This window comes from Stegodyphus dumicola, chromosome 2 (genome assembly GCF_044657685.1).
Source record: "Stegodyphus dumicola isolate Sdum_Otavi_A_Nest chromosome 2, ASM4465768v1".
In the NCBI taxonomy this organism is placed as follows: domain Eukaryota; kingdom Metazoa; phylum Arthropoda; class Arachnida; order Araneae; family Eresidae; genus Stegodyphus; species Stegodyphus dumicola.
Window position 1 is genome coordinate 275,987,844 of NC_140769.1, and position 15,503 is coordinate 276,003,346.

Genomic DNA, 15,503 nt, shown 5'->3' on the forward strand with positions numbered 1-15,503 from the left:
TTCAAAAATAAAAAAAATTCTTAGAACTAACATTTGTTAACATTTTTTAACTGTATACTGCATGCTGTCGCCAATAAAGTCTGCTTGGCGAGATTTGCGCCGGCGAAACGGAAAAGTACCAAAATCTTTTATCTTATTACTATGTAAACTTTTTGTTTTTGTTTTGGATTTTCGGCGCAAAATTTGTGTTAAAAACGTGATTTTTGCAGACATTTTAGGCTTAAAGTTCGAAATATAGACAAAAAAATTAGATAGTAATAAGACGCCGAGGAATTTCTCGCCAAAAATATTTTGTCGCCAACCGAGGGCGTACATAAGAGTAGTTCCGAACGTGTTTTAACCCGCGGGAAAGCGCGTAGGGTATACCATACCCCAACCCTACATAAAAGTAGAATATTCCTAACTTGTGAAACTGAAATTCTGCGCTGATTTCAGTAGCTGAGTTTCTAGTTGTGGTTGACGTTCAGAACAGCTTTTTCTTTGCCTGTGTGTTTCAGAAAAAGATTTATCGGTATTTTGTTGGAACTGGGGTATGACACACCCCACGCGCCTGTCCGCGTAAGTGTTTTTCTGACTGAATATTTAGTTTAGAAATTTCTACTCGCAAGTGATTTTAAAGTACTTGACATTAAATTCTTAAAAATTTCTAACTGCATTATGGTTAAAAGAATGACTCCCTATGAATTGGAGATGCAACGTCTGTGAGATTTATCAGAAATATTTGAAAGCGATGAAGATTGCATTTCGGAAACTGAAGATGAAACTAGGAATATTTTCTACACTGTTTTGGTTTCGAAAAAGATAAAACATTAATTCCTGATGTTCCTAAAAAAGGAAAAACTGTTTTTATGCTTTCAACATTATATAACGATCATACTATAGATGATACTATTAGAGAAAATAAAACGACAGGGATTATATGATTTTATAATATGACTAAAGGAGCATTGGATATGGGAGATGAAATGTCAGCCAATTATTCAATTGCCAGAATAACAAGGAGGTGGCCAATGGTAATTTTCTTTCCTGCACTGAATGTTGCTGTAATAAATACTTGAATTAGATTACATTCAACTGCTAATCCACCAACCAGAAACAGAAGTCTGTTTTTACAGGACTTAATATTACAATTAATGAAAAAAAGTATTGAACAAAGATCAGAGATTAATACTTTACCAAGGAACTGACGTACTGCATGCAAAACAAAAGCAGAAGTTTCGACGAAGAATTAAAACGAATACATGAAATTCGAAACAACTAAGTATGAAAGATGTGATAAATTTTTTGCCCTCGCGCCAAAGACAGAAGAACGTGAATGCAATGTTTAAAATGTGAAAACATTCTGTGCCAAGAACACATGAATATACTTCGTTCAAAGTGTGAAGAAATAAAATAAGCATTGTGTATTAGAGATGCAATGAAACTTAGAGGCATGATGTTTATTTTTTTATTATTTTCATTTATCTTAATTTTAACTCTAAGATTATTTTGGAAATTAATTTTTTGAAACCCAATTATTATTCACGTATTTATAATACACGAGCACAAGAAAAACAGCTTTAAAACTAAATAAAACTATTTTTATCGTATTTTAAATATTGGGGTATGTGATACCCCACGCGCCCACTCTAGTAACTTTTCTTGGTGCGACTTCCCCCGGGTTAAAAAACAAGTAAAGAAATATTCAACTTGCATCTTATGATTTTTTTTTGCAATATTTCTAGCCAGATTAAGTTTTAAACAAAAGCTTGTAATTTATGTTTATACAGTACACTCCCGATTATACTCGGAATTGGGTGGCGCGACCGCCGCGGATAACAAAAATCGCAGATAATCCGAAAAAAGCTAAAAACGTGTATAGCAAAAGAGATAACAGTCATTCCAACTTTGAAAAATCGTTATATGTACAATTAAACGTAAAATAAACAGCAGGAAATGTTTAACTATCGCTTAATATTTTAGTATATTGCTCAAAACTAACCTAAAATGCATTTTGTTAATGAAAACAGAAAAGTGCTTTGGATACTTACGAGAGGCGTTAAGGATACACAGAAAAATTAATACATATGTACTGTTTTAATACTGTAATGTATTATGTAATTACAAAAGCATAACTGTAAAACTACATCTTTTGGAAAAAACTAAGCTTTTACTATGTTACATATATATATGTATTGAAAGTCAGTAAAAAGAAAAATTATTGGAAGCGAGAATGTGATTGAGATTATATTTTTTTAAAGGTTTTACATAAAAATGTGCTTTTTATTTTTTTCTCAGACTAATTCATTAATTGAAAAATCGATGATTAAAGTTATCAAGAACTCTCTAATAAATACAATTTTGTGGCAAAAACATTGAAAATTGTGGGAGAAGAAAGAATTTTTATTAAATTTTTGAAGAAAAATTTAAATTAAAAAAATTACTAAGATTTTTTTTTTCAGTTTAAACTCATTTTGTCTTATAAAACCACTTAATATTATTCATAAAAAGTAGACTAAAGTTCTTAATTAAAAAAACACATTCAAATATATTAAGTCCCCTTAAAGCAAGTCTACATAGCTCTTAAAATTACCATTGCCCAGTCAAAAATTGTGTTACTTTAAAAGTTGTCGAAAACTGAACATTTTTTATTCTGTGAAAAATTATAGGAAAGAAGCTTTTGGTCTATCTAGTAAAGCTACTTCTATTTTTGAAATTAACGTATTTGTTAGTTCCATAACAATCGTCTTTTTCTATTTTACTCGTTTCACAGCGAAAGGTTTTTCACTGGATTCTGCCATTTTTCATTGAGGAAATAAACGGTCCAGCAAGCTAAATTCAAAAAACATTCTTCAAGTCCGACATAATTTAATTTCAAAACAATGCCTCGTGACTTGTAAAGAAAATAAAGAATTAGTTACTCACCCATTTTCCAATCTTAATTGCTACTGCATTCCACGTTGCAGATCACCTGGTCATCAAAAGTTCTGTAGTGACTATTTCATTCCAAATAAAAGACTCATGAAAAAGCAGCTATTTGTATATTCGTGATAAACAGCTTACTTCTTCACCACCAGTATCGCCCACTTGGCGAAAAAAATAAAATTAGCAGGATAAAAAATGCTTCACTCACACTTAGCAATTATCACGGTAGCTTTCAAAGCAGATTAGAACGTACAGTTCAAAATCATTACCCAACTTTAGATTCTGTGCGATACGCAATACGCATGCTCGCGCTGTGCCAAACCGCCAATGAACACACAGGTTGTTCGCACATTTTTCAGACGATTTTGTTTTGCTATTAAAAAAAATCCTGTTTGGAATTTCTTTGCAATTATATTTTTGTAAGAATAAATAATCGTCTGCTACTTGATAATTTTGTTTTAATGCAAAATGGCGCTTTTACACAAGCAAGAGATGGAAGGCTATGTTTGTGCTCTTTCTGAAGAAAATTATTTGTATCCAGTTATTAAAGAACCTAAGGAAACCATGGTTCTTTGGTAACTAAAGATACGATAGGCAATATTGCCAACAAGAAAGGAAACAAAAACGTCAGATTTTGGCTTAAAGTGGAAAAATTGTTCCAAATACATAGGAAAATACGGAATGTTTCGAATTTTCCAAAGGTGAAGATCCTCAATGTTGAAAGAAATACCGCCAAAACAGAGGAAAATAGCAAAATCATTAAAACGCTCAGGATCAATTGTAAACAAAGTGATTAATGCTGATTTGAATTTTAAAAAGACGAAAGAATAAAATCTGCAACGTCTTTCTTCATGAAGTATCGCCGATCGCAGTACGTGCTGCAGAATTCTTTATAGGATCTATGAGAAACCTCTACACGGATAAAAATGGAAAAAAAAAATTGTCACAACAGATGATGAATCTTAAATGCATTTAAATTTCTGCAATAAAAAGGGATCCATTTATTATCATCAAAGAGGAGAAGAAAATCTTAAAACAAAATGGTTCAAAGAATCTAAAGAAAGCTTTTCAAAAGAGATTTATGATTGTTGTTGGTTTTTCACATAATAGTAGCAAATTAAAACGAAAGATAGTGGAGAAAAATGCTAAAATCAAGTCCTTGTATTATCAGGAAGATATTTTATACCCAATTTCAAATGTATGAAATGCCTTCTTTTGCATAGTTTCTATAACATCATAAAAATAACGCAAAGTCTTTCAGATCCTATTAGACTGACAAGCGATTTATCACCACGTCTGAAATATTACAACAAAGATCTGTAAAAGTTCAAAACAACCTATTTTTATTTAAGTATTTAAATGAATAGAAATCACAACTCAAGTATAAAAATAAACCCCGCCACTTGAGGGTATTTAAAATAACATTAGTGGAAGTTTCAAACTGAAGATATCGTAGCAGAGACTACACCAAACTGACCTGCTGGCTTACTACTTTAATGGCGCGTTCTAACGTCGGCTAGCGAAATGAATAAAACTGGAATGTTCTCTGGCAGAGTTGGATGATAGAATGTAAACTGCAGGTGTCGCTGCCAAGAAGTCTATCTCTAAAACATTCAAAACCCTAGACATAAAAACTTTTATCTAATTTGCATATCTGTGAGAATTACGGAATGGATAAATTATAGTAAAGGTTTTTAGATCACAGCCATTGATTAACTAATTAATAATTATCATAATTAATAATGAGTGGGATTGCTTTCTCAACTGCGCTTGAAGAACGTTTGCGGATTTTACTGCAATTTCTATTTTTTGGAGATCGGGAGATGAAGGATTTAGTACCTGTTTTAGGTGCTAAGTTTTAAGAGCCTTCTTTTGAATGAATCCTTTGAAGGTTTTCATAGCAAGTATCTAAAGCATTCGTCAGCTTTGAAGATTTGAAATTATTTGCCATTAACTTATAACGTCATTAGGTTATTTTGAAGCAGAAGATGCGAAAAATGAGCAATCCCCTCGCTGGGACACGAACCTGGACCTCTCAAATATGCGCCGAGTATGGTACGGTTACACCACGAAGGCATGCAGAAAGGAGGCTGAAAACACCTTATAGTGATACCACGAAAGCATGCTAGAAGGAGGGAGAAAATGTCTCATATACGCCCCCTTTTAAAGGGCGAGTGGAGATTACGGGACACAGTTGCCAAATCCTTGTGGTGCGGGACGACTGGGGAAGAGGCACAAGACTCAGTCGACCAAATCCAAGTAAGGGATTATTTTCCACCGCATACTAGTTCAAACCCCAGCGTAGACTGTATTAGGTTTTTAGGAGAAGGAACTTGCAGGGAGAAATCTGTAAAACTTGAAAAATTATTATGTATTTTTTTCTTAGCATATAGAAGCAGCGATTGAAATCCTTCCTAAAATTATAAGCTTCTAAGTATAAATTAATTGTGTTAATAAGTTTCGTATTCAAGTTTAAAATCATTTCCGAAAGATGTTGAATTATCTGATTTAAATGATTTTGCAATCAGTTTATACTGTTACAGAATTATAAAAATCACTTTTCAGTTAGCGTTTCAATATCATTCATTATCACCATGCACATAGTTAAAAAAATAAACCATACACATCAGAGAAATTTTTTTAATTTTATTCCATTTATTTTTCTATCAATAAAATCAGTACAGGAGTTGTCATCTATACATATTCTGCTGCACACAAAAAAATTACCAAGCTTCACTCGTATTAAAATTGCCACCTTTATAGAACAAAAATTAACAGAATCGTGATTGTCAGTGCGAATCTCACTTCATTTCAATATATCCCAATCAAAATACAACGGAAAAACTACGAAGTAATTAAGAACATAATGAACGGAGAACTGAAAAGGAACTCAAGATTTTAAGTGTTTTCATTTAATTCATTCCTAGTTAAAAATTTAGAAATTCTGATGGGTAGGTCATAAGAAGTTCTTTGATATATAACGCATATTTTAATGCTAAAAATGCAGTAAGGGTATGGGATTTTAAATAGGACTAAGTATGTCAAGAAAATTTAGGATGTAAACTAAAAGCTTAAAAAACGAAAGAAATGGCAAAAGGAGTTTCAATATCAAGTATTCTTTGTAGTATTTTCCTTATAAGTCAGCAGAAAATATCAATACTGCAAATTTTACCTGTACGGGGTTCAGTATAAATTTTAGCAATACTATAGACAATTTTTACCAATTTTAAATGAAGTAAAATTGACTCTTAGGATTTAGGATGTAAACTAAAAGCTTAAAAAACGAAAGAAATGGCAAAAGGAGTTTCAATATCAAGTATTCTTTGTAGTATTTTCCTTATAAGTCAGCAGAAAATATCAATACTGCAAATTTTACCTATACAGGGTTCAGTATAAATTTTAGCAATACTATAGACAATTTTTACCAATTTTAAATGAAGTAAAACTGACTCTTAATTTCGATTTATTTAGAAAATATTTTTCGCTGTCAGAAATATTTAATTTCGATTTTATGAGGTTTATTAAGATATTCTGAGCGAGAATTGTGAAAATTCAATAATACTCTCGCCAGAATTTAAACTGACTATCTTGCGTGTGATAGTCACGACTCGGGAAGAGGCACGAGAATGACGACTGGGGAAGAGGCACGAGATTCAGTCGACCAAATCCAAGTAAGGGATTACTTTCCACCGCATACTAGTTCAAACCCCAGCGTAGACTGTATTAGGTTTTTAGGAAGAGGAAACATGAAAGATCAAAATGTTGTGTTATAATTCAAGTTGGACTTTCTAGCACTTACACCACAAAAGTATGTGCGGGGGGGGGAATCATTTATTCCTCACAGTTCTTCAAAAATTAAACTATTAGCATCCTGTTGTTGACGGAAACCTTATTGGTGACACAGGTGTATATCGATTAATTTATTTGTATTTGTATCGAGGAACGTAAAACATAAAAATTAGGCAAAGTAACAATCATATGTTTGGTGAAGATTTTAGTGAAGACTGTCCATTTAGAGGGCACTCAGGCACACGTCCCCCTTCATCAGGAGCAAAGAACTCTGCCCCGAAAGGAAAACACGGTTGGATTTATTTTAATTTTAAATTGCAATAGATTTAATGTAACACTGTTGCAGTGGAAGGGAGACACTAAGAAAACAATAAATACCAAAAGAAGACGGTTAAACAACAACAACAAAAAAGTTTAGGAAATAGAGATGTATACCTGCAACAGCATTGTCTTATACGATACAAAACACAGTAAATATTGTATAAGGAATAAAGCATCATATAAAATATCTGCACTAGAGCTAATGGGACTATTTCACCGGCACCGTTTCATAGTCATGCCATTTCATCTTTGGGTCATTTTTCTGTCGGGGCGAATCGTCCTCAAAACGTATTTTAATTTACATGCCTATATTATACCTTCCCGTATAATATTAAGTTTATTTAGTTTAATAATTTTGTTTACCTCGAACTGTTTCGAATTTTAAAAGAAAAAGCTCTTGCAACTAAACATATCTTCTAAAATTATTAAAATATTACTTAGAGTTAATGAATGACGACTAATTGAATAATTGTACAAAATGATTTTGTATGCAATTATTTTATACAAATATACAGTTACATATCACACAAAAGTTAACTTATCAACATATCCATCTACAAATTCATTAATTTTTAAGACCGTGATGTGATAACAAGGTTTCAGAGTAATTCAATTTTCAATTAAAATTTCATAAAGATGGTAATTTTCTGCTTTGCTTGAGTGATTTCTCTGAACTAGACGATTAAAATTTCAAGAAATTTGGACGAAAGGTGTTAACATTACATCTGCATAATTTTAGAAATGATAATATAACAAAATATCCCACAGGTTTGCCTATAATTATGAAATGTGATAATTTTGTTGTATTTGATACTGACATAATTTTCTAACTATTTCTTTATGTCTCATATTTGTAAAAAAGTAATTCTATGACGGGGCAAATGTCCTCTTGGAGAAGGGGCGAAGACAAAACGGCGACAGCGGGAAGTCCGAGACTTTGTAGTTCATTAGTGTATGTTGTTTGTCTTACTTGGACTGATAAAATACTTTAATATCTATGTACACCTAGACTGTATTTTTTTTGGGGGGAAAGGGGGTCCCTCACCCCCCAAAATGAGACAGTTCTATATCTCCCGTTCTACTGGATCGATTGTCGAAATTCAACATGCGTTTTGCATGTCTCGAAAGCGCGACTTAAGATATATATTAGACTTATATATAACATTGTTCTAACATGGGTATTTTGATACGAAAGCGGACATTTTGCTCTAATAACATGCAAAATTTGTTTTTATATTTCGATTCTACAACTCAAATTATGCCTAGATAGTAAATTTTGGTTTAAAATTTATCTTGGCGCATTTGTTTTCAGGTTGCTCCAAAATTAATTCACTTCGCGAACTTCTTAATTTACAGCAACATATTTTCCTTTCCTTTTTACTTTATTGTACGAAGTAAAAAGGAAGTATTGTAATCGCGAAAAGTTTCAGGCAGCATATTTCAACGAAAATATCCATTTTGACTGCCGTCGAATGTGGTTTAACAATGTTTTTGTTTGACGTCTGTACGCAAGGACAGAATAAAAGACTCTTTCCCCTACGAATAGCCTCAGAACGTTGAAATTTTGTATATAGGACTGCTATAACATGTAGATGTGTCCCTTGTATTTTGATTTCAATTGGCCGCACAAACTTATATAAATATATTTATATATATATCCACTCTGTTACCCGGCTCAGTGATCTCAGTTTCTTTACTCTTATATGTTTCTAAACTGTGCACTTTTTGCTTTAAAAATGATTGAATTATGTTGTTTTTATCTTCCGGTTAAAGTTTTTATGCCTTTAGGAAATCTGCAAGAAGTATTTGTAGAATTATCAACAATTTAAAAGCTCTTTAAGTGCGGTTAAGCCTAATTTTTAAATAACATGGCGGACATATTTGTTTATATTTGAAACAGCAGAATAGTAGATTTGTTGCCAATCTAGAGAGACTAAGCTTCCCAACAACAAAGATAACGCCTTCATTTATTATTGCGAATTAAATCATGCTTAATCCTTTCTGGAATTCCTTCGAGGAAGTAAGTGTTTAAGATTTACTTCGTAATTTTTATTATAGATATTTTGAGTTTTTATGTATTTTTGCCTTGTCGCGCAGCGAGAACTGAATTAATTGAATGAGAAATACTGAATCGTCTGCGAAAAACTGTTCATTTTTGTTTTGTTTGCTTAATTTCTTTTATACATCGTTCTAGATATATTATAGTATTCGAATAGAATATGTAGCAACGATTAGACAATTCTTCAAATGATATAAATTTTGTGCATTCTAAGTTATAATATGAACGAAATATAACGTTGTTAAGTGGTGTGGTAAACAAAATATAGTGAATTTTAAAGAGCGTATTATTTATTCTATTGTGGTTTACGCACTATCGACGAAATAAATTGAATTCAATCCAATAAGTTTAAACGAAATGCAAGAAAAAATGAGTATAATTTAATATTCCGTACAAGGAAGTCATGTGGTGTACACATCAAATTCTTTTCATTGTACACGAGCGAAAAAAGAAGGGTCATCGTTCATAATTTCAAATAATTTTAACAAAGTGCGTAAACCGCATTTGGCGTTATTACCGCGTATAACAAATATGTCATAATTCAAAAGACGCCAATGTGTAAATTCAAGTATATCTTAGGATATTTAGAATAAAAATTCTTTACTTTTTACCGTTACACTTAGAAATACATTTACGTTAAGACGATGGTAAAACTTTTATAGGTTACGATTCAAATTTGTTTTCAAAAAATTTATAAAAATGATTTTAAAATGCAAATTTTAAAAATAAATCACAAGAAATGGACTAATTTTATTTGGAATGAACCTAAATTTCGAAATGTGAAAGGCATCAAAAAAGTTTAATAAGAAAGAGTTATTAATAAATATATATCAAATTCAATTAACATTGGAGGAGCTAAAATTTTGAGAGCTAATTATTTAAAAACTACTCGTGCCATTTTACAAAACTTGGCGCACTGGCATATTTCGATTCATAAAATCAAAATACGAAAAAATAAATAAATAAATGTTATGTCATTTCAGAAAAAGGTCCGATTTTTGTGTCAAAATACTTATGTTAGAACAATGATATATATAAATCTAATATATATCCTAAGTCGTGCTTTCGAACCATTAAAAACGCAAGTTAAATTTCGACATTCGATCTAGTAGAACGGGAGATATAGATCTGTTTCGTATTTTTGTGTGCAAAGTGTACATTGTACACATTTGAAGACGTACAAAAATTTTCTTAATATGAGTGACATTTCTATGTAAGTATATATATATATGTGACGTACCAGCTTTTGTCCGGAATAAATAGATTAATGAAGAATCATAGATGTAGTCGTAGCTTAAATTATCAGAAGATAAGTTTAAAAAACAGGATCCATTTATTATATTTCAGGGGAAATACCAATTACAAAAATCTGATCTCCGGAGTAAATAAAAAAGAATTACTAATAACTTTTTGTATGAAGTTTACTGCATCGTGACATTTAAGAAAAGCCCCCGATATTCCTTTGCGAGTCCTTTTATAGCCTCTGGAAAGGCGGAGCTTCCAAGAAATGACGTCAGCCTCGTCAGCCATTCCAGCTCGCTTTAACTATTTCCAGAACAGTCTATAACTGTACGTGTAGAAAAGGCGGGAAAAACAACTTGACTACGGGGCTGTGGATTTAATTCCACGTACTTTAAAATAAGAGACCATCGCCATTAAAAAATGAAAAGAACATACAGTTAGAATTTTAAGTGTAATCCTGACTATGGAGTTTTATTATTACATATATATATATTTTAAAGATTTTTTCAAACTTCGACCAATCTGAAGTATATTCAGGTCCTTAAAATTCGTTTATATTTGAATTTCCCGATTCAAACTCATATCCTTGAAGGGTCAACTGTATTTGCACTAAAATACCATTACTTATAACAGAAGCTAAAAACCTATGGTCAGTTCTTTATATAGGCTTAAGAGTTAGTAGAATAAGAGTGGCAACTTTAATACCCAAGTACGTCATTTCCTTCGCCTGCGTGGGTTTTATAAGAGTGCATTTTTATTGCTGTTACCTACATTGTGGACATAAGATATCTTCGAGCATAACATTCTATGCTCGAGTAAACACAAAATACTTCAATATTCCAAGATGACAAATAGAAAACATTTAATATTTACTTTGGAGAGTACGTTCATCCCAGCTATTGATATCAGTCAAGTTCGAAAACCATTTCTTCCCCTTTTCAATTCAAGGAGAAGTTCTATCATCTTTAAGCAAGCAAAAATTCTTTTTTCTTCCTTTCTTTTTTTAAAAGCCCAAACGGCGTTAACTCAGAAGGGCTGTTAATTTTGTTCTGGCATTTTGTGGCGTTTCACTTTTCAAATTATTGCCACTAAATATTATTACAGCCCTGTTTTTTATTTAAAGAAATTAAATACAGATATCAGATTTTGAATATCGTAGTCCTCCACTCGAATATGGGCATCTGGAAGCCCAAATTTGGGCTCTGCAATTAGTTTTATTATCTATTTCATATTTTGTAAAACTTTAAGAAATTTAAAATTCTCCACAATTTCAAAGCGTTCCATTAATATTTACATCCCTTGCATCTTCAAGCACGGATATTTTACGCACGAGCTTTCTTTACATAATTATGTGGGTGTCCTAGCAACGCGAAGACGCTACAATGTCAAACGGTATTTTTTGTCGAATGAGTTTGAATGTCTGTATCACTTTTCAAATCCCGTTTAGAAGCCCTCATGAAAAAACACATCCTTTTGGGCTTATTATAAAATCTGAAATTTGTCAGATTTTTATTATTATTATTATCATTTTTTTTAAAGTTGAAGCTAAACTAAGCTGAATTTTACAGAAATCTAAATAATGGCGATTTCTCATTTAAATTATAATTTATTATTTTAATAATTTTATTGAATTTGTTATGATTTATTTATTATATTTTATAATTTTATTGAATTTATTATTAATCATTTATTATTTTTAATAATTTTATTGAATTTATTATTTTTTTTATAATTTTTAGTCCAAAGGGGCTTTGCCCCTGAAGGACTATTGCTTTCGTTTTGCGATTTTGCGTTGGTTAACTATAAATGTCCGTTTCACTTTTCAAACTGTTGCCACAAAATGTTAAGAGTCCCGCATTATATTTGAAGAAATTAAATAATGAAAAACCTGCATAGTTATATGTATATTTCTCGCATTGTGATAAAAGAACGGTAGCCATCGAATTTTGAATGACGTCATCCTCCTACGAATATGGGCATGTGGAAGCCCAAATTTGAAATTCGGAATTTGTTATCTTATCGATTTCGTAAAACTTTAACGAATTTTGATTAACAAACTCAAAGATTTCAAAGCGAGCAATGGCAACATTGTACAGAAAAACATTTTTATCTCCAGCACGGCGAGACTCTGTATCGGAAATTCTAAAGATAGGCTCAGTTTAAAACTATTTTGTGACATTGCTCTTGAACTGAATTTTATGGTTTAAGTGTGAGGAACGTGATATTTAATAACTAAAGGTAAGACACAAAATGTCCAAAAAAAAGGGGGGGGCTCTTTGGAACGTAATTTAAAGTCTGAAACCTTTCAGATTTCCTTAAAAAATTTTTTTTTGTATTTATTTATAATTTATTATTACTTATTTATTATTTTTTATAACTTTATTAAATTTATTATTTTTTTAATTTTATTAAATTTATTATTATTTATTTACTATTTTTAATATTTTGACTGCATTTATTATTAGTTATTAATTCTTTTTTATTATTCTATTTAATCATTTATTTTTTTATTTTTTTATTAATAGACAGTTTTGAATATATAAATACGAGGATCACTTGTATTATACTTTCCTCAAATCAAGAAAAGAATTTGCTAAAACTGTTAACAAATCTACTAAACATCTTTCCGTTCTTTATCGTCGTTCTTGCAGTGCTTTAGTGGTTGAGCATCCACACAGGAATTCCAAACCACTGACTGATCAGCATTCCTATTCGCATTCTGTCTTCCAAAGACGGACTCCAGTTTCAGTCTTCTTACGTCTTGTTTCATTGGAAGATGGCACTAAACTTAAACCGAGACAAATGAGGATTTGGGAAAGCTCACTAAATTGTAACAGTAATTTTCTAATTTTGAGCAACAAACGAAAAAGCTGGTGGATCTAAACGACACTGAGTGTAGGATATGTTCCTAAAGATGGGAGGGGGCAATCACAGAGTTAACTTCTGCCAGTGGCGAATCTGCTTGTGGCCCGACGAGACTGCCTCGTTCCAGTGTTCCAACGGTTTCCCTCGGACGAACATGTAAGATCCGAAGACCACACGTCCTACAGCTTTATCTGCAAGAAAAAATGCAATGAAAATCAGAATACGTCAATAAAGGGTGAATCTCTCAACCTTTCGTTATTAAACTTGCAAAAGTTTAAATTCAATAAAATAGTCCAACCACAAGACATAATTACCCGACATTGGAAATGCAATACCAAGAAGAAGTGGTCCGAAATGGATGAAACGCGGCAAACACAGAGAGAGACAGCAAAGAGTCACAATAACAATTCTTTATTTCGGAAATGTTATGCATAATACAGAGCGAGAAGATCGTCTGCTCAGTAGGTTGATTGGTTGGTAACGGAGGACGGGGACGCCTGATGTCTAACAAAGGTAAACAGGCATGTATCCCGCGCCCTCCACTTACCAGGAACAACTCCCTGAGGCCTCAAAAGGCCGCCGCGGGAGCTTTTTAGGATGTTAACAAGAGCATTTACATGGCCATACAAGGGCAGATTGCATTTTACCGTTTTGACATTTGTTGTTGCAATTTGCTATGGTAATTTTGCATATTCACAATAAAATTCATATACAAATAGAAATTAAATATACAGATACAAAATAATAGGATTAAAATACAGGCTCATAGGTTAAAAAAAAATTAAGTATTATGCATATACAGAAGAGGAAATGTTAAATACATTTGACTGTACATTATTTGATAAGTGTATGTAATAAGGACTTATGTAAGTTTTAGGAGTAGACTTATGTGTCAGAATGTGGAACTGCATGCTGACTTAGTGTATCATGCCTTGAGAGTTTTGGTTAATGAGGAGAGCACAAATCTTGGCCCATGCTCTCGAGCTTGTTAGCAACTTTGCAGATTGTATTTACTGCCGGTTTGTGCTTTATAAGGAAGCGGTGATAAGCTTCTCTATTGTTGTTGATGGGAAGAGGGAGGTGATTTCCTGCTGTCAGATGGCCTTCAAAAACATAGTGGTCTGGGGAGCCTTCCGCTCCGCAGGCGCATATGTCTGTGGTTGTTATGCCATGTCTATTGAAGTAGGTCGGGAATGGGCCGTGTACCGTAATATAAGCCGTAAGAGGTGCTATTGCAATGTTGCGTTCAGTGCTGACTTTCGGGAGGTAGCTGTATGTACGTCTTCCAGCTGTGCAGCGCGTCCAGTCTTCCTGCCAAAGATTTAGGCCTTGACCCTGTAATAGCCCTTTGAGGTAGGAAGGAGGGGCTGGGATTGTGATTTTTTCAGCTTCTGGATCAGTGGCTGCTTGCTTGGCCAGGCTATCGGCTGCTTCATTCCCCTCATTTACTGCATGTGCCTTGATCCATGTTAAGGAGAGATGTTTCTGCAGGTTGAGCTGTAAAAGTTGTTGTAATTTGATGATCAAGGGCGAGGTGTGGTTGTGATTATCTAGTGCTAGAAGTGTTCACATTCTGTCTGTGATGCTCAACAGGTTGTAGAACCACCCTGGACAGCGATACATGAAGCAACACGTCTACGTACAGAGCCAATGAAACTGCGGAGGGTGTCCAGAGGAATGGCCCTCCATTATCGGTCAACCATTTGCCACAGTTCGTCTTCTAAACGGGCCAATGGCAGGGTCTGCAAATGGCATCCAATCACATCCCAAACGTGTTCGATTGGTGAGAGATCCGTGGCCAGGGAAGCATCTGTACGTCTTGCAGAGCACGTGAGCTGATGCGAACAGTGTGTGATTGTGCGTTATCAATCTGATAAAGGACATTGCATAATCCCTGAAGGTATGTAGCACATCATCCCTGAAGGTATGTAGCACACATCTTTGACCTGAATACGAACTAGAGGTGACCTAGAGTCGTACGCAATTGCGCCCCAAACCATGATGCCGCGTTGTCGCGTGGTGGTGCGTTCCACAATTGTTGCCGGATGGACTGTCTCCACAACGGCGCCACACTCGTACGCGGTAACTATCATTGGAGAAATAGAAGCATGACTCATCTGAGAACATGACCCTGTGCCATTCGATCGTCCATACCGCTCGAGCCGGCATCACTGCAGACTTTGGCTTCTATGACGCAGGGTCAATGGCAGTCTTCTTAGGGGGCGCCAAGAGTGCAGGGTACTAGCCGCCAATCGACAGCAAATGGTTCTGGTCCATACGGGAACATCCAGGTTATCTTGCACATGCTGCAGAATGGAGGTAG

General features: G+C 33.5%; 1 protein-coding gene across 2 annotated transcripts in view; it reads right to left on the bottom strand.

The window, feature by feature from the left end:
• Window positions 1–5,535: 5,535 nt before the first annotated feature.
• LOC118205329 (synaptotagmin-15-like) overlaps window positions 5,536–15,503 on the bottom strand; it is a 417,104-nt gene continuing 407,136 nt past the window's right edge. For both annotated transcript variants that reach the window (XM_085812181.1, XM_085812182.1), the window contains exon 9: window positions 5,536–13,371. In XM_085812181.1, coding sequence (XP_085668307.1) covers window positions 13,244–13,371 — 128 coding nt within the window. In that variant the 3' untranslated portion in view covers window positions 5,536–13,243. The remainder of the gene's footprint in view (window positions 13,372–15,503) is intronic.